This window comes from Ursus arctos, unplaced genomic scaffold (assembly GCF_023065955.2).
Source record: "Ursus arctos isolate Adak ecotype North America unplaced genomic scaffold, UrsArc2.0 scaffold_15, whole genome shotgun sequence".
In the NCBI taxonomy this organism is placed as follows: Eukaryota; Metazoa; Chordata; class Mammalia; order Carnivora; family Ursidae; genus Ursus; species Ursus arctos.
The window spans coordinates 43,284,805-43,312,491 of record NW_026622819.1 but is presented as its reverse complement, the minus strand read 5'-3'; the positions used below and the strand labels follow the sequence as shown (position 1 = coordinate 43,312,491).

General features: G+C 42.4%; 1 protein-coding gene across 4 annotated transcripts in view; it reads right to left on the bottom strand.

The window, feature by feature from the left end:
* The window catches only part of GRIA1 (glutamate ionotropic receptor AMPA type subunit 1), a 294,934-nt gene extending 267,464 nt beyond the window's left edge, over positions 1-27,470 (bottom strand). For all 4 annotated transcript variants that reach the window (XM_026510831.4, XM_026510832.4, XM_044388532.3 and 1 more), the window contains exons 1-2: positions 27,389-27,470; positions 24,226-24,363 (exon numbers count right to left, since the gene is read on the bottom strand). In XM_026510831.4, coding sequence (XP_026366616.2) covers positions 24,226-24,363; positions 27,389-27,470 — 220 coding nt within the window. The remainder of the gene's footprint in view (positions 1-24,225; positions 24,364-27,388) is intronic.
* Positions 27,471-27,687: the final 217 nt, after the last annotated feature.

Sequence of the window (27,687 nt, the reverse complement as noted above, 5' to 3'; positions counted from 1 at the left end):
ATAGACCACACTCAGTTTTTATGTTTGGTTTTTGTTTTTTAGTTTTTCTCTTCGCTTCAGTTGGCATGGGAATGCTGCAAGTGCCAGTTCAGGGAGGAACCATCAACCTCATCATAACACTCCCCCACACCACCCAAGTGCTTTGATATGTTCAAAGTGCGTACACAGTTCTCTCTCACGGAGGCCAATCTGGAAGCAGCCAGCCTTGTTGTTTTCCCAGCTGATAGGCTTTCCAGCTCACATGCTTCCAGAGGTAGAAGAGACCCCGGAGACCAGTCCAAACTCCAGAGAAGGAACATTTTGGGCCGAGGTCACACAGCAAGGCAACAGGGTACAGAGTACGCAAATCCAGATCATAACACACTGCTGGGTGCTCTATGACCTTTTAGGATCACCTTGAACTTTTCTAGCAGGGCCTTTGTTTGCTCATCGGTAAAATCAGGCCAGCATCTGCTCTCTTTCACAGCAAGAGCTGCTGTGGGGATCAAGTAAGATTCATGCGATTGGTTCACATAAATGGTGAACATGTCTTTTAACTCCAAGACTATAAACATGAGTCCTACAGACAGATGCTCACAAATAGTTACTAAACTGGTGGGAAATCAAAAGAAATGGTTACATGTTTATGCCTCAGAAGCGGATACGGTTGATTCCCATTCATCAAATAAACCATTAACCCATTCATTCATCCAACCAATGGTCATCCTTCAAATACTTAATGCCTAATGAAGGCCATGTTAATTTGTTAAAAACTGGTTAAAAAAGACATTGACCTTGCCCTGGAAAAATATGAGATCCAGCAAGAAGACCAGGCTTGTAAGAAACTCATCACAACATGATGGGTTCTGAGTCATAATGGCTGGAGAAGGCACAGCACTGCTCCCTTGGGAGTGTGCGACTCACTACCTCACGGCAGAAAACCCTTCCCTGAGTTCACTGGATTTTCAACTAGGGATTAAAAGGTGACTAGGAGTTTCTCGGGCCAGCACAGCCGAGGCCCAGAGGTACATTATAGCAAGGTGTTTTGTGGGGTACTGCAAGTTTTTCCACAGTGTTGAAGCGAGATAGAGCTAGTGTTTACTTGGCATAATAGGCTCTGCACCGAACACTCCACAGGCAATTTTTCATTCCATGCATGTAAAGGGACTGTTCATTCCATGTGTGAAAGGGACTGTTATTAACCCCACTGGACAGCTACAAAACTGAAACTCAGAGTTATTACATAATTTTACCCAGGGTTTCACAGGTGAGAAAAGGCAGATGTTGAGTTCATGAGCTATTTGACACCAAAGTCTGGATTCATAGTCACTACTCCTTATGGTCTCTGTTGAACAGGAATAAGTGGGGGACCTGAGGCTGGGAGAGTCGTCAGGGTCATGGAGGGGAACTGAGAAAGAGAGAGGATCTGTGATTCACCCAAGACAACATGGCTAATCAGTGACAGAGCTGAGGCTTAAGCCCCACTATCCCATCTCCATCTTTCCTCTGGACCATCCTGTGGCTCACTGACTACTCACAAATTAAGAGACCAAGATAGAAGATGTCAGGAAAAAATCAGCCATCCCCCTGAGAAACACCAAATAGCCTGTGCATCTCCTCCACCGCTCTGCTTGTGTTAGGTTTTCCTGGGGATCTGCGTTGGCGGGGGAATTCAGAGTATTTGTGGATAACAGATGTGCATATTTTCTTGGTCTAGTGAGATGAAGAGAAGTGGGAGGAGGTTGGGCACAGAGCCAGCCCTCAGCAGAACTGTCAAATCCTAGGTCTAGTCTATAAGACTCCCTCTAGCTCTCAAATGTACCCCTCCCCAATCCTTTTGCCTAAGCTTCTGTTTGCTTCCTATCAACCATCAAAGTACTTCCACTTATCATAGAGGAAACACCTCCATTACCAGTTGTATTAGTCAGCGTGGGCTACCATAACAAAATACCATAGACAGGGTGGCTTAAACAACAGAAATTTATTTTTTCGCAGTTCTAGAGGCTAGAAGTCTGAAATTAGGGTGCCAGCATGATTGGGTTCTGGTGGGAGCCCTCCTGTTGGCTTGCAGATGTCCGCCATTTCACTGTGTGTTCATATGGCTTTTCCTCTGTGTGTGTGTGTGTGTGTGTGTGTGTGTGTGTGTGTGTGGAGAGAGAGAAAGAGAGAGAGAGGGAGAGAGAGAGAGGAAGGAGGGAGGAAGGGAAGGAGAAAGAGAGAGAGAGGGAAGGAGGAGGGACCACCCAAGCTCTCTGGTATCTCTCCTTATAAGGGTACTAAACTCACCATGAAGGCCCTACCTTTATGACCTCATCTAGACCTAATTTTCTTCCAAAGACCCCATCTCCAAATGCCATCACATTGGGGTTATGAACTCAACATATGAATTTTGAAGGGACACCAATGAAGTCTAGCATCAGTTCATGGAATTAGTGCCGTGCACAGAAAGATATGCCTGTGTTGGCTGGAAAGGGCAAGTCTGAAACCAACCGATGACTTCCTAAAAGTGATATCACAGGCACTGGGTCATTGGGGTGAAGATAGTAAGGTGCTTTTGAAAAAGGGCCAGGTTTCCAGTAGCCATGCTGACTGGGAAATGCCCAGAATCAGATAAAGGGAATCCTCTCCCCTGCTAGCCAGTCCATACTCCTAGAATGGCCTTTGCCAGACTGAGCCAAGATCTGTCAAGCCAAACCTCCCATTCAACGGTCTTCAGCCTCCTAAGCCACAGAGAACAAACACAATCCTTTTTCAAAGATGGGCATTTAGATGTTTAGGGGTGAAGACTGGGCCATATTCAGCCCAAGACTTTCTTTCTCACAGCCTCCCACCAGTCCTCACTGGAAATGCTTTCCATATCCTTGACTATCTGAATGTGGTCTTGAAGTACGGCACCACCATTCCTGTGACCGGCCTGTGAAGTCCAAAGTCCAATCACCCACAGTGGAGTAGGCTCAGTCACAGGATTTCCTTTTTAATACCTGTAAGAATGGACTTGCTTCCATCAGGTAAAGGCCTAGGGCAGACTCCCCCTCCAGTCCTGTCACCCTCTTCACTGTAGGTCAGCACAGCTCAGCCTCCGTTATGAAGCCTGCCTTTTATTTTTGATATTAACTTCACAGGTTGCATTAAAATTAATTTGCTTCACCTTGTTTAATTTTAAATCTTGCAAGGCTTATTTATTTATTTATTTTTTAATAGTAGCACAGAGGCTGGGTGTTATTCCTGGAGGTTCTTCCTAAACGTAGGTTACCCAGAACTGGCTTTACAGGGCTGAGAAAAGGGAGCCCAGCCGCCAGGCTGGCCTGGGCCAATTTGGCAGTGCCTCCCTGGAGTCTGCCAGTTCTCTCTGAAATCACCAGCAACTCCTTGTTCTGGGTAAAACTGTTTGGAGAACTGGCTCCAAAAAGTGATAGGAAGCCGGGAAGAGAGGAATAAAGCCTTGCTTGGTGGTCGGAAGACCTGTATTAGAATCATGACCCAGAGACTAACTGAATGCAGACAAAGGCCTTTATCCTCTCTGGGCCTTCACTTCACCATATGTAAAACAGAGGATCAGACTAGGTGTTGAGTCCTACAAGGTTTTAATAGGTAATTCAATACAAAGGGGTCTGCTATTTTGGGAAATAGATACTCTTCCCCCCTCTGAGAAATGAATAAACCATATCAGTATAGCAAAGGGACTTCAAATTCCAGAAGAATAGAATCTCCCCACTTTGGTTTAATCTAGCATTATTAAATTTCTGGCCATGCAGTCTTCCCTTTTCACCCCAAACCCTCAGGAAAACCTATCAGCAGCCTCAGAACATCAGAGCTGTAACAGGAAACACCAACTAGCTGGGTTCCTAAAGCCCTTTAAAAACTAACCCTTTGGGGTCTGTCATGTAGAAATGTGGATTTTCCATGTCATTTGACATCAGATAACTTTATTCTGATGGATGATTATTCTAATAAGTGCTGAATAAAACTGTTTTTACTCATGTAAAAAGAGGACCTTTTGTGTATCAGCTATGAAACTTTATTATTCTGTCTCTGAAATACCTTTTGGTGGCCTTCAAAGCATTCTCTAGACTGAAACCAGTCCACTTCTTCAACTGTATCTCCCAGGGTCCCCAGAAACCTCCCTCCAGATCTTCAGACTCACCATATTAAATCTCCACTTTGTTCAAGAACTCTGTTTTGTCGATTACATCCATTCTCATCTACAATCCTGGGCAGTCCATGTTCACAATGACCCCTGGACCTATCAGATAGTTGTGATCAAGGCAACCTTAAACTAGGATCAACACAGTCATCTTCCAAAGGCAGGAAGGCAGAAGAGTACATTTCAGAAACTGTCTCAATTACAAATGGTTTTTAAAAAAAAGTCAGGTTCTTATTAATCCACTGTTTTATCTTAAAATTCACTTTCCCAGAGCAGTTCATCCCTCCAACATTTTCGTCAACATTGCCCTATATTTCACTCCAGCAGCAACTAGCTATATATTTAGTTAAAGCATTTTGCTTTCTTGTTCCCAAATAAGTGCAGGACCACATTTAAATTTTATTTTATTTTATTATTTTAAGGCAGCTGACTCTAAGCAAGACCTGGAGAACTAAAAGGAATCATCCTGGCAGATGGTAAAAGGAAACAAGTAGCAAAGTGGCTCTATTTTGGGGTTTTGTTGTTGCTGTCATTTTCAGATCAAAGAAGCTTTAGATCTAGATATTTCCTAACTAAATTACAAAATCCTATCCAGAGCACTTTTATTCTCCATGCCCCTCATTTCAACAAGAACACTGGATATTCTGATGAAAACTCTAGAGGACATTTCCAAAAAAGCTTGTCATCACAAACAATTAAGTTGAACAAACAATAATGACTCCCATTTTGGGGGCACTTACTATGCCAGGCTATATGCTAAGCACCTTCCACATTTATCTCCTTCAAGCCTTAGAACAACTCTGAGAGGAGTGTACTATTACTGCCACTTGACAAAATAAGAAACAAAGGCTTTGACACTTAACACAAGTTAAGTCACTTGCAAAGATCACACAGGACTCAAAATCAGGAAAGTGTCTCCCAAGTCTTGTTCTTAACCATTATGCTCACCTTGGAAGTATTTATTGGGCATCTACCCCAAGAATTTGGATCGCAAATACAAATAATCTTGGTTTGCCCCCCACCTCAAAGAGCTCAGGGTCTTGATAGTAGATATGACTTTTTTTCACCGTACAAAGAAGGTATATAGTGAAAGGGACCAATAAAAGCAGTACAAAAGAAAACAAAAGGAGCTAGTAAAATAAGGGAAGAAGAGATCAGTTATAATTGAAGGAATGAGAAACAATTCCATAGAAGACTAGTCATATTTGAGAAGCACCTTAGAAAGCAGATCGGGGGGCTCCTGGGTGGCTCGTTTGGTTAAGAGTCTGATTCTTGATTTTGGCTCAGATCATGATCTGAGGGTAGTGGGATCAAGCCCTGTATCAGGCTCCACACTGGGCATGGAACCTACTTAAGATTCTCTCTCTCCCTCTTCCTCTGCCCCTCCCCCCAGCTCATGCATAGGTGTGCATTCGTTCTCTCTCTCTCAAAGAATGAACGAACGAATGAAAGAAAGATCCAGTTTCTTTACTGTATACTGTACATTCAATCCATCACCAAATCCTGTAACACCTTTAAAATAAATTACAAATCTACCTCTTTTCCTCTGCTACCACCTTGACTCAAACCATCATCACCTGTTCTGTAGACTATTGCAGGAGCCTCTTAGCTATTCTCCCTATGTCCCTTCTGTGATGCACTGCATTACTATTATAGAACTACACATCCACATCTTTGCCATGTGACTTGTAATCCCTCTTAGATGGTAGAGTATATTTCTCTGCCCTAAGAGTGTAGGTTTGGCCAAATGCCTTGCTTGAACTGATGGAATAATAGAAGACATGACACGAGCAGAGATTTAATTATACTTGCAAGATAAGACGTAGCCTCTCGTGCTCTGGTGCTCCTCCACAAGAATAGCAGGTGTTTTTTGTACAGGCTGCCCCTTCACCCTCACTCCCCCCAAAAAAAGACACACAGGGCAGGTCTAAACACTCCTAGAGTCCAGTCTTAGCCTAGAACAGGTGTTCCATAGTCTATCTGAAGAATATGATTGTTAAAAAAAAAAAAAAAGGTTCTGTATAAGCTACTAGGATTTTGATGTTATTTGTTATGCAGCAATAACTGACTGATACACACCATTTTCATGTCAGTTTATCACTTTCCCCTTCTCTACAGAGAAACCACTTTTCAAAATATAAAATCAGATCATGCACTCACTCCTGAGGTTAAACCCCATTAGAAATTTTTATTATTAAAAATCAACCTCAATTTCTTATAGCTGGCCTACAAAATAGCCTGCCAAACTCTTTGTTTAGTATGCTTTAGCCCACTGATCTTCTTTTTGTTCTTTGAATCCACAAACTCTCTCTTACTTTAAAGCTTTTACTACTCTTTTAGTCTGGAAAGTTCTAGAGCCCAAGTCTATGCTCATCTGGTAGCCATTAGCCACATGTGGCTATTTAAATTAACTAAAGCTAAATAACATTAAAGATTTAGTTCTTTAGTCATTAGCCATGTTTCAAATGTTCAACAGGCACATGTGGCTAGTGGCTATCATATCTGACAGCACAGAGATAGAATGTCTCCCATCATTGCAGAAAGTTTTATTGGTTATAACAAGGTGCAGTTAAAATATCGCTCCTTCAGAGATGCCTACCCTGGCCACCTACTTAAACAAGCTCTCTAGCCTACTGTGTGTTCCATGACTCTAGCTGTATTTGTGGCATTTACCAACTATTTGAAACCATTATATTTATTTATTTGTTCATCAGAATGTCATACCCAAGAGTGCAGGGATTTTGTTGCTTTTGCTCTCTGCTACTTCTCCAGGGTCTAATAAAAAGTGGTGTTCAGTAAATACTAGTTGAATAAGTAAATGAAGTATTCTCAGTTGGTGGGAAGGTCAATGCTAGGGGGAAGCAGAAGCATGAACAAAAGCAGAGCAGTGAGAGATTGAGAGGCACGTTTGTGGCAACACGGGGTAGGATACATTGGCTGGAACACGGAGTGTGGACTATTAGATAAGTCTCCAAAGGTAGGCAAACTGAGATCATGTTATTGAAAGACTCATATTCTGGGCTGAGATTGAAGTTAAAACAAATGGGGAGTTCTTGACAATTTTTTTACGATAGAGAAGTTTCACAATTAGAAACAGTCTTCAAGAAATTGATCTACCCACTGTGTGGCAAGTGGATCATAGCATGGAGAAACTAGTCAGAAGACTAATGGCACAATCCAATGAAAGAAGAAAAAAAAATGTGGGCAGAGTCAAGAGTCATAGTGGTGGCCCAAACAGCACATCACATGTATTATTGGATGGAGAGAGGACAGTGTGGAGGAGTCATACATAACATTTTGAGCTTGAGTAACTCGAGAACTAAAGTGAGGGAAGAGCAATGGGTTTGGAAGAAAAGAGACCAAGTTCTGTTTTTTACATATTGAACCCAAAATGTAGAGGTTAGCATCTTGGGGAAAGTGTAGATAAAGGGGAGAAAAAAAAGGAGCAGAAGGGATCGGAGAGAGTCCCAGTGGTGCTAGTGGGGAGAACACAGCATCACAAAGCTAAGAAATCTTGGGGAGAGGTGTGAAGACTCCCATAGGTGTTCGGCTATCAGAAACAAAAACATAATACAGCTGGAATTGTTGATAAGAAATACATAACAACCCTAGATGAAATTGTTCATCAGAATAATCAGAGTAGAAAGCATATTTTAAGGTATTCAGAATGATCTTGGAGTAAGAAAGAAAAGATAGTAAGTACAGGTTAATAATTTTCCCAAAGCTAATAAATTCCTGGTTTCTAGACTTCACATGGACCTCTGTGAGCTTCTTGTTCTCAAAGACTCCTGCTTTTTAGTGTCTGGAGTATGGATTAAATGGAGGGCTCACATTAGGTGTTTTCTGCCCTCCCTTGTAGCTGTGGTACCTCCATAGACTTTACCAGATAGCTTAGGGATGGCTGGAGCTTCTCCTGCTTGCTCGAGAGAGGCTCTGCCCTAATTAACCATCTCAATTAACAAATGGAGTTTGGCACTGAGCTAAGATGAAGTACTTCTATTTAACATTTCCTTCACACATAATTTAAATCTCAGAATCCTTAAGTTTTATAATCACAGACTTGGAAAGGATCTAGAAACCATCTAGTTCATCTCCCTCCCCTGTGAAAGAATGGAATACACACACACACACACACACACACACACACGCACGCACGCATGCACACACACACATACCTCCTGCCATCCTTAGAAGCAACAGCAACAATCACTCTTCTGGAACCAAGACAGAAAGGATAGCCAATCCCATGACCTCTCTGTTAAGAATGCCCTGGGAACCTTACTATCTGCCTCTGTTATGTTCAGTGGCTTCCACATCCTGTGGCTGTCTGGCCGTGGTAGCAAGTGCCCCACTGTCAGCCCTTGACTTGCACATATAATACGGTGCAGAGAAACCAGCATCTGCCTCAGGACAACTGAGTGACACAATTTGCAAGGAATGTTTTCAGGGTCCTTCATTTTCCACTGCCTAGACCAAGATTCTCAATCTAACTTGCCCATGTAGCTGGTTTTTCACATGCCACAGGATATCATACCCTGTCTGGCTGGCTCATTTCTAACTTTCCTATTTGAGCTCAGAATTCACCTCCTTAGAGAGGTCTTCCTTGACCACTTAAAGTAGGTATTTTCTTCTACCATAGAGATTCCTCACCACATTCCATTTTCTTTATAAACATAGTAACAATTTCTATTAAATTTTTTATTTCTTAATGTACTTATTGCCTATCTCCCTATAGAACATATGCCCCATGGAGATTAGGACCATATCTATCATTATCTAGTGTTCCCTCAATGCCTAGTAAAATGTGGAACATATAGTGGTTGCTTGTACTGGCCAGATATTGCTACACTACAAAGCATCCCCAAATTTAGTGGTATATAACAATGAGCATTTACTATCATGTTCACGGGTCTGCAGGTCAGCTGGGACAGCTCTGCTTCAGACTTTAGCTTGTGGGTTGATGGCAGCACCTCTGTGTTTTTTGGTTTTTTTTTTAATAATAATTTTTTATTATTTTATGTTAGGCACCATACAGTATATCCTTAGAAACTACAAATCACTCTTGAAAGACATTGAAGAAGACACAAAAAGATGGAAAAATATTCCATGCTCATGGATCAGAAGAATAAACATACTTAAAATATCTATGCTACCCAGAGCAATCTACACTTTCAATGCCATCCCGATCGAAATAACAATGACATTTTTCAAAGAACTGGAACAAACAGCCCTTGAATTTGTGTGAAACCAGGAAAGGCACTGAATCGCCAAGGAAGTGTTGAAAAGGAAAAACAAAGCTGCAAGCATCATGTTGCCAGATTTCAAGCTATACTACAAAGCTGTGATCACAAAGACAGCATGGTACTGGCACAAAAACAGACACATAGACCAATGGAACAGAATAGAGAACCCAGAAATGGACCCTTGGCTCTTTGGGCAGCTAATCTTTGACAAAGCAGGAAAAAACATCCAGTGGAAAAAAGACAGTCTCTTCAATAAATGGTGCTGGGAAAATTGGACAGCTACATGCAAAAGAATGAAACTTGACCACTCTCTCACACCATACACAAAGATAAACTCCAAATGGATGAACGACCTCGATGTGAGACAGGAATCCATCAAAATCATAGAGGCGCATCATTTGCAAATACCTTCGCCCATTCCGTGGGCTGCCTCTTAGTTTTTTTGACTGTTCCTTGGCTGTGCAGAAGCTTTTTATCTTGATGAAGTCTCACAAGTTCATTTTATCTTTTGTTTCTCTTGCCTTTGGAGATGTGTCATGAAAAAGATTGCTTTGGCCGATGTCGTAGAGGTTGCTGCCTATGTTCTCCTCTAGGATTTTGATGGATTCCTGTCTCACATCGAGGTCTTTCATCCATTTGGAGTTTATCTTTGTGTATGATGTGAGAGAGTGGTCAAGTTTCATTCTTTTGCATATAGTTGTCCAATTTTCCCAGCACCATTTATTGAAGAGACTGTCTTTTTCCACCGGATATTTTTTCCTGCTTTGTCAAAGATTAGTTGCCCAAAGAGCCGAGGGTCCATTTCCGGGTTCTCTATTCTGTTCCACTGGTCTATGTGTCTGTTTTTGTGCCAGTACCATGCTGTCTTTGTGATCACAGCTTTGTAATACAGCTCGAAATCTGGCATTGATCTACAAAGAACTTCTCAAACTCAATACGCAAGAAACAAATAAATCATAAAATGGGCAGAAGATATGAACAGACACTTTTCCAATGATGACATACAAATGGCTAACAGACACATGAAAAAATGTTCAAAATCATTAGCCATCAGGGAAATTCAAATCAAAACCACACTAAGATACCACCTTACGCCAGTTAGAATGGCAAAAATTGACAAGGCAAGAAACAACAATTACTGGAGAGGATGTGGAGAAAGGGGATCCCTCCTACATTATTGGTGGGAATGCAAGTTGGTACAGACACTCTGGAAAACAGTGTGGAGGTCCCTTAAAAAGTTAAAAATTGAGCTACCCTATGACCCAGCCATTGCACTACTGGGTATTTACCCCAAAGATACAGACGTAGTGAAGAGAAGGGCCAAATGCACCCCAATGTTCATAGCAGCATTGTCCACAATAGCTAAATCATGGAAGGAACTGAGATGCCCTTCAACAGAGGACTGGATTAAAAAGTTGTGGTCCATATATACAATGGAATATTACTCAGCTATCAGAAAGAACGAGTTCTCAACATTTGCTGCAACATGGATGGCACTGGAGGAGATAATGCTAAGTGAAATAAGCCAAGCAGAGAAAGACAATTATCATATGATTTCTCTCATCTATGGAACATAAGAACTAGGAAGATCTGTAGGGGAAGAAAGGGATAAAGAAAGGGGGGCGGTAATCAGAAGGGGGAATGAAGCATGAGAGACTATGGACTCCGAGAAACAAACTGAGGGCTTCAGAGGGGAGGGGGATGGGGAATGGGATAGACTGGTGATGGGTAGTAAGGAGGGCATGTGTTGCATGGTGCACTGGGTGTTATACGCAACTAATGAATCATCGAACTTTACATCAGAAACCAGGGATGTACTGTATGGTGACTAACATAATATAATTAAAAAAAAACATTAAAAAAAATCATAGAGGAGAACATAGGCTGTAACCTCTTTGACATCGGACACAGAAACTTTTTCATGACACATCTCCAAAGGCAAGAGAAACAAAAGAAAAAATGAACTTGCGGGCTTCATCAAGATAAAAATCTTCTGCACAGCCAAGGAAACAGTCAAAAAACTAAGAGGCAGCCCACGGAATGGGAGAAGATATTAGCACCTCTGTGTTTTGTATTTTTGTTTCTTCTGGGACCAGCAGACTCTCTGAGGCACGGTTTTGTTTTTTTGTTTTTTCTCATGGCTTCTGCTTGAAACACGCCTAAAAATACCCCAGTTGCAAAAGCCAGTCACATGACCAAACATAAAATTAATGGAGCATGGAGATATACTCTTCCCTAGGAGTTTGGGGGACGAGATGGATAATTACCAAATAATAATTGAATCTACCACAATGCTCCATAAATATCAATAACTGAATGAGTGAAATCCCTCCCCTAGATCAGTTCACCTTTCTAGCTAAGCAAACCACTTTCTTTTTTTTTTTTTTTAAAGATTTTATTTATTTATTTGACAGAAATAGAGACAGCCAGTGAGAGAGGGAACACAAGCAGGGGGAATGGGAGAGGAGGAAGCAGGCTCATAGTGGAAGAGCCTGATGTGGGGCTCGATCCCGGAACGCCGGGATCACGCCGAGCCGAAGGCAGATGCTTAACCGCTGTGCCACCCAGGCGCCCCAGCAAACCACTTTCTAATCCTTATAATCCTGCGTCTCATCAGTATTAGTTTTAGAATTTCAGTCCACTATGAATCCATGACCTGGCAAGAAAGAACCACACCACCCAGTTCTCCTTAAATAGAAACTAACTTAAGAACACTGCCTGTTTAACAGAGGTTAAAACCTCCTTCATTTCATCCTGCCTTTCTCTGTCCCCCTCTTCAGGCATAGGGAAGCCTTCAATCCTGCCAAAAACTAGGAGGGATGGAACCAATTAGAAGAACCTACCATCTGGTGGTGTGGGCTCATCAGATTTGTGGCCAAGATTCCAACCGGGACTGTTAAAGAGTTTGTGCACAATAGCTTGAGTGTCCGAGTAGAGCAGGAAATGTCTTGGTCACTGGGAGAAAGTATGGGTGCCTCAAAATCACCAGATATCTTAGGGCTGACAGCCCCAACATTCTGTCAGAGAGTAATCTGAAAAGACCCGCCACCCCCCAGTCACACCCATTTGTGTGGACTACACTTCTAAAAATTGTTCCATGAACACAGGTTTGCTCCTGGCTGAATAGGAATTATCAAAGTCTCCTTAGCTTTGACTCATGAATCTGCCTGGATTTCAAACCTTTTGCTGGCACTGACTTCTGATCTTGCCTTACCCACCAGAGTCCCTCGTATGCTCCTCTCTCATTGGTGGCTCTTCTGTGCCTCTTTTGGTCTAGCTCCAGCTTCTCCAAATTTTCCTTTCTGCAGAGATGCACCATGGGAGAACATCTGTTTTTTTTTTAAATTTATTATTATTAATATTATCATTATTATTATTATTTGCCTACTGAGGAATAGTATCCTGATTTCCTTTGGAGAACTACTCCTTCCCAATGTCCCTGTAGTCTGGCATGGGGGCTGACTGAAACTAACAATCCATCTGGTTCTTCTCACCACCCCAAGCTTTAAGAATGGTCATCTGACTAGACCTAGACCAACCAAAAGACAGTAATGTCCTGGTCACCGTGTCATGTTCAGAAATGAGTATGAGTCCTTATTTTTATTCAGTGACATTAGGCCCAGGACTTTTTTCTAATGGGAATGGATGGGAAAAGGAGAAGTTCCCTTTCCATTAGACCTTCAAATGGGCAGGTAAAGGCTGGTTGTGCTGGAATCTGACAATTGGATCTGGCATATGATATTCATATGTCTGAAAATAAAGCCAATTTAGTGAAAAGCTGAGACTGAAAATTCAGAGGGTATATCTCAGTCCTCATGACATTATTCAAGCCCCTGAATCTACCTGTACATAAAGTCAAAACTATCCAGTTGGTTAGGTTTCTGTCACATGCTACCAAGAGAGTCCTGACTGCTCACTGCCCAAATGGGATTGCCCTTTCTCTCCATGAGCAGTAACTTCTTAAGTTGAAGACAATGGCCCACATATTTAGTCCAGTCTTGTGGGCTGAATCATAAGTGTAAAGACATGCTTTCAGATTTAGCATTGTTGCGTATTTGGACCCTGGGTAAACTTAGCCTCCTTGAGGTTTCAATTTTCCCCATCCACAAAATAGATTCATTCATAGATAATGACCACCCTCCTAGCAAAACACTAAAGATTAATTAGTCGCATTGTACTTGTGGTGCATTTATGTTAATAGTTAAGAAGCCTAGTTAATTATATTACCCTGCATTTCCCTAACACTTCTGATTTTTCAAAGCTCTTTCATATGAGTGATGACGTTTGTCTCTTCTAATAATTCTGAGAATCTGGTATAATAACCCCATATTATACATCTGGAAACAAAAGTAGGCACAAAGATTTCTCAAGGTCATACAGCAAGTCAATACCAACACTGAACAAATTATTTCAATTCCTGTATATACTAATTATTCTATTAAATCTCATTGGAAATTGTCCTACTGGTCTATAATGCTCTTAAAATCAGAATAATATATACAAATGCTTAAACTTTTATTGGGATGATGATCATAGCATTGTTTGTAGGAAAATATTTGGAAATAAACTAGACATTCAATAAAAGGAGACAAATAAATTGTACATATGTAAGTTGTACGTATTACAATACGCTTTTAGAAAGACATCAAAAAGAGATGCACAATATTCAAAATAACATATATGTAACACTGGGTAAAAAAATCATGCTGTAGGACAATAATATCAATCTATTCTCAATTTTTAAGTTGATATGTTCATAAGAAAGATGGGAAGTTTGTCCTTACTACTGTAATTACACAAATTTTATTTTGTTTGGTGTCTATGTTCCCATGGCTTTCTACAATACACATATCACTTTTGTACACAAAATAAATGCTGTTCTTTTTTTTTTTTTTAAAGATTTTATTTATTTATTTGACAGAGATAGAGACAGCCAGCGAGAGAGGGAACACAACCAGGGGGAGTGGGGGAGGAAGAAGCAGGCTCATAGTGGAAGAGCCTGATGTGGGGCTCGATCCCATAACGCCGGGATCACGCCCTGAGCCGAAGGCAGACGCTTAACTGCTGTGCCACCCAATAAATGCTGTTCTTAAAAAGTTCATTTCCATCCTAGAGAGTCTACATAATGAACCCACAGAAGCACTCTTAACCATTGGGTGTCAATTTCATTAGCTTCCAACTGCCTCATTAACCCCAATGTTGCCTTTATCCTCTGTGATCTGGACCTCCCATGACCTTGGGCTTCCATGTGCTCTCTGGATAGCAAACTGTGCCACACCAAAGTCACAAGAGCAGTCAGGGCAGAAAGAGCTGTCCAGGATCTTCAGTGCACTGCACACCTTGACTGCAGGCGCCACAGAGCAGCACAGGCCACTTGAAAGCACAGAGGGCTGTGTGACCAAAGCAGCAAGTTCTGATAGCAGGGGAGCAGAGCTGCTGCCATGGAAGGGAAACTACAGGGTCCACAAGAGCAGCAGACATAGCTGTCAGTGGAATGAAGAAAGCTCTCCCAGCCTGCAGATGTCTAGGGATGGAACCAGACACACACAGGCCACTGCCCCTGCTCACTCCCTCTGAGAGCTCAGTTTTCTCACCTGGGGAAAGGGAGAATAAAAGTAGCTATCTCATGGTATTGCATTGAGTGGCAAGTTGATTTGAAATCAACTATCATTTGTTCCTTCTCGTAATAACCACACGTCATTGATAGAAGTATTTCCTTCTGGAAAGAAACTGAGGTTCAGAAAAATAGAACTGACTTCTCCAAGCCATACAAGGCCTCAGTGGCACAGCCAGGTCTTGAACCAGAAATATTTGATCTAGAAAGTGGAGTCATACCTTATCCAGGACCCTTACTGACAATAGTCCAGAAGAAGCTGGACTGAGCTTTTGATGTGGCTTACAACTGGTTTTCGATCCCATCACTTTCTAGAAACACAATTGTAATAGCCTTCCACAGGAATTTACAACACAGTCTCTTGGAACTCTCAAAACTCATAATATTAAAGCATGGCCCCCATAAATGGCAATAATTCAGGCTTATTCTCATCGCTGCTCCAGTGTTACATAATACACAGCTATGCATTCATTCGTTCGTTCATTCATTCATTCATTCATTCGTTCAACTAGCATCACTGAACACTATTCTATGGTAGACACTGTAATAGGAAGTTACAGAAAATGTGGACACTGCTCCCAAGTTGCTTAGATCAGTTGGTCAAATAAGACAAGGGTCCTGGTGACTAAAACCCAGCACTACGTGTGACAGCTGCTATAGGGAAGGTACAAAGAGCCAAGGGGCAGAGGAGGAGGGTGTAAACATGAGAAAGCAAGGAAGGCTTCCTGGAGAAGGTGATATAAGGGCTAGAACTAACCAGAAGGACCGAATTTCAACAGGCAAACATGGAAGGAAAAGTGTTTGGGTTCAAGTGGAGGAAACAGTATTGAGTTGTCCACTTTGACTGCAGATCAAGGTTCTTGCTGATGAAGTAAGTGGAGACTCCAGCTGAGTGCTTGCTTGCACACCCAAGCTTACCAGCCCTGTGGTGGATCAGCCTCCAGTCTCCATGAGCACACCCACGGGCACACCACGGAGCACACATGACAACTTACCCCTACACCCAGTCGTCAGCTTCCCCTTCCCCCCAGCGTCTGTCCCCAGCCCTCTGCCCATCTGCCAGACTTCATCCCAAATTGGCAACAGGAGTAAAGGCACAAAGATCATTGCTACATAAGCAGAAAGTCTTCAGGGAACACAAAAGTGGCAAAGTGCTCTCAAGCATCTGATTCCTGGTGAGAAAACAGAAATCTGAACATGACACTTCTCTGCTTAAAACCCTTCAGTGAGTTTCCCACAGCTCTTAGGCTAAAGATCAAAATCTGTAACAGGGCCCACAAGGCCTAGCCCTTGCCATCCTTTCCAGCCCCCCACTCCCCTTATCCCTCACTTCCCCTCCTCTCAGGCTTCTGCCCAGGAAGCCTCTAGAACATGCCTGCTGTTCCAAGCACCACATCGCTAAAAGCCTTCAGTTCTCAGCTCAAACACCTATTCATCCCTCTGCCCAGAGCTGATTCCTTTGTAATATGCTTCCATTGAGTCATGGCCCTTTCTTTCACATCTTTATCACAACCTGTAATGATATACTCCTCTGTATAATTATTTGACTAATACCTGCATCTCTCACTAGCTGGTAAGCTCCATGAGCACAGGGCTGACTTCTGTTTTCATTCACAGTAGTAAGCAATCCATAAATACTTGTTGAATATTGAATGAATGCACCTGAGACCCATGGGAGGCTTAGTACTCTTGCCCTTGCATACAAAATGTAGCCTGGATGTATAACGTGATGGGGGAGAGTTCAGAGCTTTCCTTAGTCGAACTAGTGGCTGATACAAGAGCTTCTTCTCTAAACAGTTTGTCCCTGAGTTTTCCATACACTCTTACCATAGAAATACAGCCCTAGAGGGACTCTTAGAAATCATATGAGCTTTATTTTATAAGTAAGGTTGGGGGTGTGGTGATTTTCCAAAGTCACTCACGGCAATGTTTCCAGGAGACAGATAGTCCAGAATTTGAACCCATGTTTTCAAATCCCAATTCACATATTTTCACTGCCTCAAACTTGGTGTGGGGGGGGGGGGGGTGGGGGGGGTGGGGAGGGAGATATGAGGAAAGAAAGAAAGAGAGAGAACCTCTCCATTATATTGGTTTTTTTAGGCATGCCTATTACCTCTTTAAGAACCTGAGCCCCTTAGAGGGGAGAGTCAATGCCTAATGCATTTCATTTTCCTCAATTCCTAGTGTAATGCCTTGTGGTGGCAAATGGATTTTATCTCTTGCAACAACTTCAACTCTGAATTTGTAATAGTTGCCTGGAATGCTATGATGAGAAAGAAAAAAGAAAAGAAAGGAAAGGAAAGGAAAGGAGAGGAAAGGAAAGGAAAGGAAAGGAAAAGAAAGCAGAAGAGACAAGAAAAGAAAAGAAAAAAGAAAAGAAAAGAAAAGAAAAGAAGGAGGGAGGGAAGAAGGAAGGGAGGGAAAAAAGAAAGAAAGAAAGAGAAAGAAAGAGAGGGAGGGAGGAAAGAAAGAAGGAAGGAAGGGAAAAAATGAAAGAAAAAAAAGAATTTAAGGCTATGTCTACATTCAGTGGGAAAGAATTCTGTAATCAATGACTGCTGTCTGCTAGGGTATGGAAGGGGGCAGTAATGGTACATAGGCTCCATGGAGGGCAATAATAATAAGGTTTTGAAGGAATGAACAAATGAATGAATCTTAACCATTTATCTTGAGTGTCTGAGAGAAGAACAGTAATCTCATGGATCTCAGCTGATGTCTTCAAACTAGTCAGAGGAAGCAATGTTCACAAACCTTGGCACAAAAAAGCTTCTGATTATCAATATAATAATAATAATAATAATAATAATAATAATAGCAAAAACCCAGAGTGAAAAACAGACACATGTTGATGCCTGCATGTCTTAAAGTGAGGGCTTGGGTGAAGATGGAGAAGCCACAGTCAGATTTGTAACATTAGCGAGAGATGCGCAGACATCTGCTATGTAACCGAGAGCACAGGGTGAACACAGGAGACTGACTCTGAACTCTCCACCTCACAACCACAAATGCATGCTCCACCTTTCAGGGCCTGCTCAACCTCCCCAGCGGTCTTCCTTATTATCCACAGCCATGCTCTGCCTCACAAGTCTTAGCTCTTAACCCTGAATCATAAACTTCATGGGGGCACTTCTTGTTGGACTCTTTTACTGCTCTTTTTCTTTTCTGTGTCCCTAGAGTCATGCATTTTGGAAGGGGGAAAGCTCACAGAGTTTTGGAGTCCCAAAAGCTGACTTCAAATATTGGCTCAGCCCTGCTCCACCGGAGAATATGGGGAAGACACTTACTCTTGCTCAGTCTCCATAGCATCACCTACAAAATGGGGATAATGATCTTCCAGGATTGTTATAAAACTCAAAGACAACATATGTGAAGTATCTGTCACATGGTGGGTCTCGGAAATAATCTTTGTTTACTCAGCACCAGCCTTCCATTCTTTTTGTTACTACATGCAAATTTCTTGAGAGCAGAAGTTACACATCTTTTGTGTCCTCTACTATTAGTTATAGAGTGAAAAAGAGATATTATTCAAATGAAATAATGAAATGACAGGTGCTGAAGGATATAAATTAGGTGTGAGCAGACTGGCTCGCTCACATACCTGGGCAAGCAGCATTATTTTGTTACAATGGCCACGTGTACAACAGGGAATGCTGAAGACTTTTGGTAAATTTGAGAGTTTATGCCTTATACTTAAGGAGGACAGCACTGTGGTACCTGGGTGGCTCAATCAGTTGGGCGTCTGACTTCAGCTTAGGTCATGATTTCAGAGTCCTGAGATAGAGCCCCATGTCCGGTTCCCTGCTCAGCAGGGAGTCTGCTTCCTCTCTCTCTGCCCTTCACCCTGCTCATGCTGTTTCTCTCTCTCTCTCGAATAAATAAATAAAATCTTAAAAAAAAAAAGAAAGAGGACAGCACTTCTCAGCTCTAGACAAGAAAAGCTGAGCAGGAATGTGGGTCCAGGGTTTCCTGATGCCCTAAGTTTTTCAGAGAAGCCAGAAATCTGGATTTTTATGCCATATTTTAAAAAGCACTGCACATTTTAAATTCACTGGACTATTAATCTGCAACTCTAAAAACGATGAGGGACTCTTGGGCAAGAACTAAGATGCCATCTGTCTGTTATCCCTGCCTAAAGTCTAGCTAGATCCACCTTGGGCTTCCTGAGTGGATCTATAACAGAGGGAAACCCACCATAATTAGGCAACTAACCCCACCTGACTACCGTTTAGGATCTCAGCATCTTGGGTTTTTTTTTTTTTTTTAAGATTTTATTTACTTATTTCAGAGAGAGAGATGGTGAGCATGAGTAGGGGGAGGGCAAAGGGGTTGGAGAGGGAAAGAATCTCCAGCGGACCCCATGCTGAGCGTGGAGCCCAATGTGGGGCTTGATCCCACAACCCTGAGACCATGACCTGAGCTGAAACCAAGACTTGGAAGCTTAACTGACTGAGCCACCCAGGCGTCCCGGCTCTTAGCATCTTTATGCTGTGTGATTCCCTGACTCCTGGAGATATCTGTTCATTTGCATTAGGGGTACAGCACTTTGCTGGGTGTTCTCAGCAACACAAACAATAGATACACATGACCTTTCTGGACATTGTTTCATATTGTGGTGGTAGAGTTGACTTACAAACATACATCAAGGCAACAATGCAGGACAAACCAACTGGGGCTTGAAAACACAATGCTTCCAGGAGCCAGGGAGCCAAATAAAATGAAAGAAATGGGCTGGTTGGGAAAGAAACCATCTAGATGGAATACTCCCACCTCTATCTTAGCAAATTGGGACTACATAAATGTGAAACCCAGTATTGCCACATCTTTTAAAATTTTGAAGAGACATAAGATACCCAAATTTTGATGTGAAATTCCATGATTCTTAAATATTGTGCTGTACCTGGCTTATGGAAGGCCATTCTGTGACCCCTTGTGCAGTATTAGATAAATGGATGAGAGGCCCAGCCTGGAATGCCACAAGAGGCCAGAGCAAGAGAGTAACACAGTAACGTTATCCTCTTTACCTTTGCACCTGTCATTCCCTGTGCCCAGAACACACTTGCTTCATCCCCTTCTTGCCCCCTTACCTTGTCTTCCTGGAAAACTTCCCTTTATCATTGAGACTCAATTCTACCACCACCCTCTGAGAGGCCATACCTACTCCTTAGGGCATCTCTAACACTCCCTACGAATTTCTCTCCAACACAACATTGTATCTTAATTTTCTCTTTACAGGATGGCCAGCCTCACTAGGGATAAAGTCCTACAGGGCAGGGAACATGTCTTACTTTTCTCTGTACTTCTGGTGCTTAACACCATGTCTGGGCTTGATTAAGGGCTCAAACATGCTTGCGAAGGGAATGGAAAGCTTTTTAGATTAAAGAGTTTCTCAAAGTGTGATCCCCATACTAACTACTATGGAATCCCCCCCAGGGCCAGCTCTTGAATATTCTTACTCAAGAAGTCCAGAATCCATCCCTGAGTCTTGCTTTAAATAAGCTCCCTGGGTGAATTTTATATGCACTGAAGATTGAGGTCCTCCTGGCAAAACTGTAACCCCCACGAGAAAAAAGACTGTGTTTTCTTTGTTGGTCACTATATTCCTAGCACCTGGTACAGCACCGGGCATAAAGTAGGCATTCAGCATATATGTGCAGCATGAATGAATGAAAAGGTAAGAATTAAGTTGTAACTGCTCCTCAGACCTCTAATAGAAACCCCAATTTGCATCTCACCTGTTCCTTTGTTTATACCCATCATAAAGGCACCAAGATAAGCTGAATATCTGGTCAGTAACTACTATCTCTGTGGAAAGTCTCCTCAACTCCTGCCCCTCTAGGCTTGGAAGAGTGCTCAGAGGAGAACATAAGGCATTTGCTGATTCAATGACTTTATCCCTTAATGACCGCAGACAAGGAAAGCAAGGAAGCTTGAATGCAAAGAACATATAAAACTCTCATCTTGGCTACTGGTGTTAGCAGTACTCCTCTTCCATCTTCACTGCATCCCCTACCCTACAAGCATCACTTTGCCTTTGTAATCCCCTGATGCCAACATTTCCAGCAGGAATAGTCTTGTTACACTTCCTCTCCCTTCCCTTCTCTACCCTCTGGTGGAAGGACAGTGAATAGCAAAATGGGCAGGAAAAAAACCAAAAGACAGCAAAAATTATGAAAAGCAAATACTTAGCGAGGCGCCTGGGTGGTTCAGTCAGTTGGACATCCTACTCTTGATTTTGGCTCAGGTCATGATCTCAGGGTCCTGGGATCAAGATGCCCTGCATAGGGCTCCATGCTCAGAAGGGAGTCTGCTTGAGATTCTCCCCTTCTCCCTCTGCCCCTCCCCCTGTGCACACACACTCTCTCTAAATAAATAAATAGAATTCAAAAAAAAAAAAAAAAAGAAAGAAAAACAAATATTTAGTTATTTCTAGGAGGTAAGACTGAGGCAGTTAATTTAACTGCCAGTCCAGATTTCAAAAAAGCACATGAAATTAAACCTGAGTAAGATGCTTTTCTTGGTTTTCCATAAATGATTAGTTAATGTAGCCCACCTAAAATCTGTCTATTCCCTTTGACATTTGTTACTCAATTCAAATCGGGACAGATGTACAGTTTTCCCAAACCAACAGACCATAGGGAACATAGCCCCTAAAGGTTTCCTGGCCTCATATAAAAGCTAACAGAGAACCTTCCAGGCAGGCTGGGAATTACAGTGCCACCACTGCCACCCAAATTGCCCAGTACTGGCTCTGATCTTGGAGCTAAAGAGAAAAAACTAAAGATCTAAGCACAAGATAGCATTATTGCTTCTCAGACAATCCCCACAGCAATATTCCCCACTGGACCACAAGCTACTTGAAAGCAAGCGCCTTTTATCATCTCTATTTTCCTGGGGTCCACCTCAGTTCATAGCATTGAAGAAGCATTTAAAGAATGGCCAAATTAATAGAAACCTGTACACTGGTATATGGCAGGAATCAAGTTCAAGAACCCAGATCCATTCACTCCAGGTTCACCAACCACAATGGATAACAGCATGTATCATAATTCAATCTCCCCAGTAAATGGCCAACAACTCTATCACAGATCAAGTGTTAGGTAGTTAAGATAACAATACAGAAGCACCACCTTTGCCTCAGAACATTTCCTCCTGTGGTTTTTTTTTTTTTTTTTTTTTGTCTTTTATTATCTTGTCCTGCCAGTCAACATCTTGACAGCAGTTAACATCTCATTCCACCAAGCTCTGCTGTAGACAGTTTTCGGCAGTATGAGTGAATACGCACACCAGCCATTTATTTTTCCTGATTCCTTAAGCAAGTAATCCTTCTTGAGTAATGGACCCCTTTGAGAGTATGACAAAATCTATGGAGTATGACAAAAGCTATGGAGCCTCTCTCCTCAGTAAATAAATTAGCATATGCATATAAATGCAAAATATTATGCATAATCACAGGTGGTTTTTAGATATGTTGATGCCTACACCCAAATCCTCCCTTCAAAGAGGAATGGAGGTTATCTGAAAACCAAATACCTATTCAACATTATTCAGCTTTCCAGGGAGATGGTTTCACAGAACACAGACCTCAACAATTGAACTCCAGCTCTTTTTAAGGATAGATAGTGAGTAACACAGTAGACAAGATTTCCAACCTCAGCATTACCAAAATGCAAAACTGCTATTTTATTTATGCAATGGGTCACTCCTGTGGTAAAATCACAGCTATAATTTGAAACACTATAAGGTTTTCTCCTTAGGTGCTTTATCAAGCCACTACCTTAAAAGTCTCCGAAAACTCCCTTTTGCTTCTTGAGTAATCTAAGCAGAATTGATCAGGCTACCGTAAGGAACAGTATATCTATCACAGTGCCGGGAACATGGGCTGTGGAGCCACAGGACCACCATTTACTTCTTGGGCAACCCTGGCAAGTTATATAACTTGGTGCAGCCTCAGTTTCCTAAAAAGAAGGTAACATACTGCCCCCCTAAGGTGCCTCTGAGGATTAAATCAGCTAACACATGAAAATTAGTGTATTGCAAGGACTCTTGCTTGTGATGCTCAATAAGTGATAATGCATGCTAATATAATCGTCTATAAAATACTTATCACAGTTCTTAACATACAGTAAATCCTCAATAAGTGGAATCTGGTATAATTATAACTCTTGGAATTTGTATGAACATTATCTTATGAGTGGTCTTAGGGATAGGGAAAATTCCAAATTCTCAATATGACCTTTCAATGCATAATGCACATTCAGTTCAAACCACTGAGAGCCCACCATGAGGGAATGTGGGAAAGAAATGAAAGAAATGTGATCTATATCTTTGACTATGCAAAGCTCAGTAGAAGTCACCAAGTCCATAGGCGCACATAAAGCCTATGGTGCCAATTTAATCCAGTTTCAGGTCTCCAGTTGTTCTTGCCCATTCAGCTCACACCTCTGTGCCATAAATTCCTACTTGAGCTTAATCCCTGGAGGGAAAATGTCTCCACTGATTAATTTTTATGCTTCCATCTGTCATCAAATGGCAATCATGCAACCACACAAATCTCCTTTTCAGTCCCAGTTGTCAGAAAAACTCAAAATGTATTTGTGGCCCACCATATCTTATGCATTCAATTCATATGTCAGAGACTTCTTTCTTCCTTCTCCTTGAGGTCACTTCTCAAAGACCATCCAACAAACTATGTCTTAAGCAATCAATCACTTCAAAGCATTTTGGAAATAATCAAGGCACCAACTTTACAATAGTTAAGGGACATTTCCCAAAGTGGGAACCCAGATAGACAACTTGTCACATATCCTTTCTAATCAACTACAGGTATATTTTCTCCTTTTAACTTGTGCACAGGAGAGGCGTATGCATTTTAAACCATATTTCCCAAGTCAGAATGTTTAATTCTGTATCTCTCAGAAGTTTCTTATGTGTGAAACTCTCTCAGCTGGAGAAGAAAAAAACCTCTGCAAGGTGGGGAAGAGGCAGTCATCCCAAGCACCCATCGTACTGGCATTTAAAGTTAGCTGACAGTGAAAAAGCAGACCCATTTTCTAAAGCATTCCAGGATCTAAAATACCAACTGATAGAATCACTCAAAAGGCCCTGGAAATTTTTCTTGGAGGGCTTTCTCTTATGAAGACGAATGACAACTCAAGTGGTTTTTGCAACACTACCACCTACTCACAGGCCCTCCTTTCATTGGTCGATCTCAGAAAGAAATGTCAGGAATAGCAACGATTACTTACATCTATAGGTCATCTCAAAGCTGTCGCTGATGTTCACAATATCAATCTGGGGGAGCAGCTTTGGGGGCTCTGTGAGTTGTGACAAAGCAAATCTAAAAGCGGCATGTTCCTGTGACTGCTGGTTTGGAAATAATCCCCCTATGAGGAAAGAAAATGCAACATGGTGTCTGGGATAGAGACAGGTTTTATTCCCCAACAGCCCACCCCAGATGGGCCTTTTTCTTCTCCCCAAGCCAAACCCACTAGTTGTAGCCTTCAGTGGTGGGGAGGGGAGTCCAAATAGACTCAAGTGGACATGGAGGCTTAAACTTCCACAGATGAGCTTTTATGTGACAAGGGCCTCTAATATCTATCACTCTGCCCAAACATTTGGTTGTTTACTCCTCAACCCAGACTGGGTCAGAGAAAACAGGAGAACTGCATTTCTCTTCCTACTCCCTCCTGTAACCATCCAGGTGGCCTAAGCTCTTGTGTGCATGTAAACCCTTGCTGTGTCTAATTTTCCTGTATCGGACCCATTCCTCACTACAGAGCCTTACAGGAAGTAGTACTAACAAATGTTGCAGGGGGAAATCTAGCTCTGGGACCCTGTGAGCTTGTTCAGCTCTGTAACCCTTTGCTTTGACACTTTTGGTCTTTGACCTGGCAAGACCTGCATGCAATTTAACTAATCTATCACCTCTGAAGTATATTATTCATTTCTTCTGAAAACCCTGGATTTTTACAAACAGTATTTTGGTTCTTCTTTGACACTCATGATCCCAGCTACCTAGGAATGGCTTGTTACATAAGAGATTGCCATGGTGTATATTTGCATGGTAGAACACTGGACTTCAAAGATGTGGGGGTTTAAGAATGTCAGGAGGGTATGAACATTCTGTTCTAGTGAAAAGCATAACAAAGGTGCCTGGTTGGGGCTCTAGTTCCAAGAAACAAGAGTACATGGCTTACCTTTGTATTTACTGTGGACGTGTAAAATGAATTAAATTCCATTTCTATGGATTAGAATCAGCTATTTCCAGAGACTGAACTATAATGAATGTTTACATAGAAGTTTATCTCAGGTTCCGCAGGAATCACAGTCCCAACGTAATGTACTTATAACTTCTTATATAGTGAGTATGTGTTTGTTTTTAAGAACCAATAAATGGACTGTAAGGCTTTTATTAGCGATCATACAAGTAGAATCAAGTACTACCTGATGGCGGTGATATTTTCAGCGTTTGTTCTACCATTTAATGTTTCGACCTTTTATTTGAAAACAAATAATGGTCTTACCAGTAGAACAAATAAGTTGGGGCTAAATATGATGAAAAATCTGCAGAGATACATGGGAAAACATATCTTATACACGTACACAAAACACAAACCACCTCCATGCATTTATACCCATAGTGCTATACGTAAATACACTTGGAGAAAGCAAGTCCACATATCTCAAGACAAGCATTTCCAATCAGCAAAGTATGGGCAACGCATAAGTACCAACATAAACAAGGCTACACATAAGAGCAAGTGATTTACACATGTTCATATGCCTCCATTTTAAAGAGTAAAAACAAAAAACTCCTGCTGGATTCTGATGCTCCACTCTCCCTCCCCCGTTGACCACACCCCAAACACTTCCCCATCCCCTGCCTCCTCCTTAATGAATGAAAGAGAGGGGTGGGGGTGGGGAGGTAGGCAGCTATAGAAGGGGCTGCAAGGGAAGTGTCTCCCGAGGCAGGAAGGAAGTTTTGTTTTGCGTGTAAGGCACTAACACATATACACAGACACACTTCAGAATATAGTTTAACAGGTGTCAGGAAACAAAGCAAGTTACTCCATGGCTGTTCCAACCACCCTGGGGGCCAGCGTGCTGGAGAGGCCGAGAGAGCCTGATACTGCAGCACATGTGTGCCCAGCAAAATAGGACCTGCACCAGGTACCCCCACAAACACACACTCACACAAAGAACACAAACTACCAGTTACAGGAACTTTCCCTGGTGGAGCTATGTCCTATTGGGGAGAGAGAACAGAACTCAAACCATCCAAGATGCCTCCAAGCAAAGCAGCTAGCTCTATTCTGGGACACACACAGCACTGGAATGCTGGTCGCACTGAAGCCCCGAGCCCTTGTGGACACGCATTGTTACTGGTGTTATTGCTCCTGTTTGTTTGCTTTCACCCATTATTATTAGGAGGAGCAGTGACTATCAACTGCCCCACAAATACAGGGAGGGTGAGGGGTCCTTTTAGAAGCTCGACAACCAGGAGAGGGAAATGGGGAACAAAAAGGCAGGCAGCATGTTGAAACCTGCCTCTAAGTTGAGAAGATAGAGTCTAGTGATGGGGACAACTAAGAGGAGGGAAGGGAAACGTGTCTGTGTGTGCTTGTGTGTGTGTGTGTGTGTGTAAGAGGCAGACAATGTCTGTGGATGGAACATCTAAGAGGAGGGGGACAAGGAAAGGAATAAAGGCAGGCTAGGAAGTTCCAGGATCAGAGGAGTGGAGACCACCAGCCCAGCATGGCAGACAGCAGAGAAGGCAGTTGGGGGCGTCCAGCGCAGGAATGAGAGCCCCCCTTGACTTAGAGTGGGGGCCTCCTGGGATTATTTCAGGGGCTGCAATAAACCCAGCACCTTTCACTCCTTCTTTTAGAGGGTCTCTTTTTCCCCTCCCCCAGCCAAGAAATCACCGCCTCCGTCAGTTAAATACATATGTGCATATTTAATACCTAATCACACACAGAAATACACCACACATATTTACATAAATAAATGAAATCAGGCACCATCTATCAAGCAATAGAGTGAACTCCTTTAAACACCCACCACCCCTTTCCTCCTCGCTACAGCCTGAATTTTCTTTCTTTCAAAGCAGTGGTTCCTCCATTTCACATGCTCATGCCTAGAGTGTGAGTGGTGTGTGTGCAGCTGTGTTTGTGTGTGTGTGTGTGTGTGTGTGTGTGTGTGTGTGTGCACTTCCCTCTGCTCCTCATCTGATCGAGAGAAGCCCCCTCCCCTGCTGGCGGTCCAAGTCTGCCTTCCATCATCACTCAGCTTTCTATCTAAACACAGTCCATAGCAGGGGGGTTGGGGGACACAGACAAGCACCCCCCCCCAAAAAAAAACCCTTGCCAGACCCAGAAAGTCCCTCCCCAGGCTGCCCCTCTCACTCACCGATCTGGATATTGTTGGGGAAATTGGCACCTACTACCGCGCCTAGGAAACCGGTGCAGAAGAAGGCAAAAATGTGCTGCATATTCCTTTTTGCATTGGCGAAAAAGAAGCCCAGGTCCAGTCATAGATTTGGTATTTCCCCCCCTTCCCTTGATTCCTCTCTCTGTTCTGCCTGTTCTTTTCCTCCTGCAGTTCCTGCCTTCCTTGCTTGCTTCCTTCTTTCCTTCTGGGAGGTTTGTCTGTTTCCCTTGGAATCGGAGCACTTAAACGGCAGCGTTAACACCAACTGACAGCCAGAT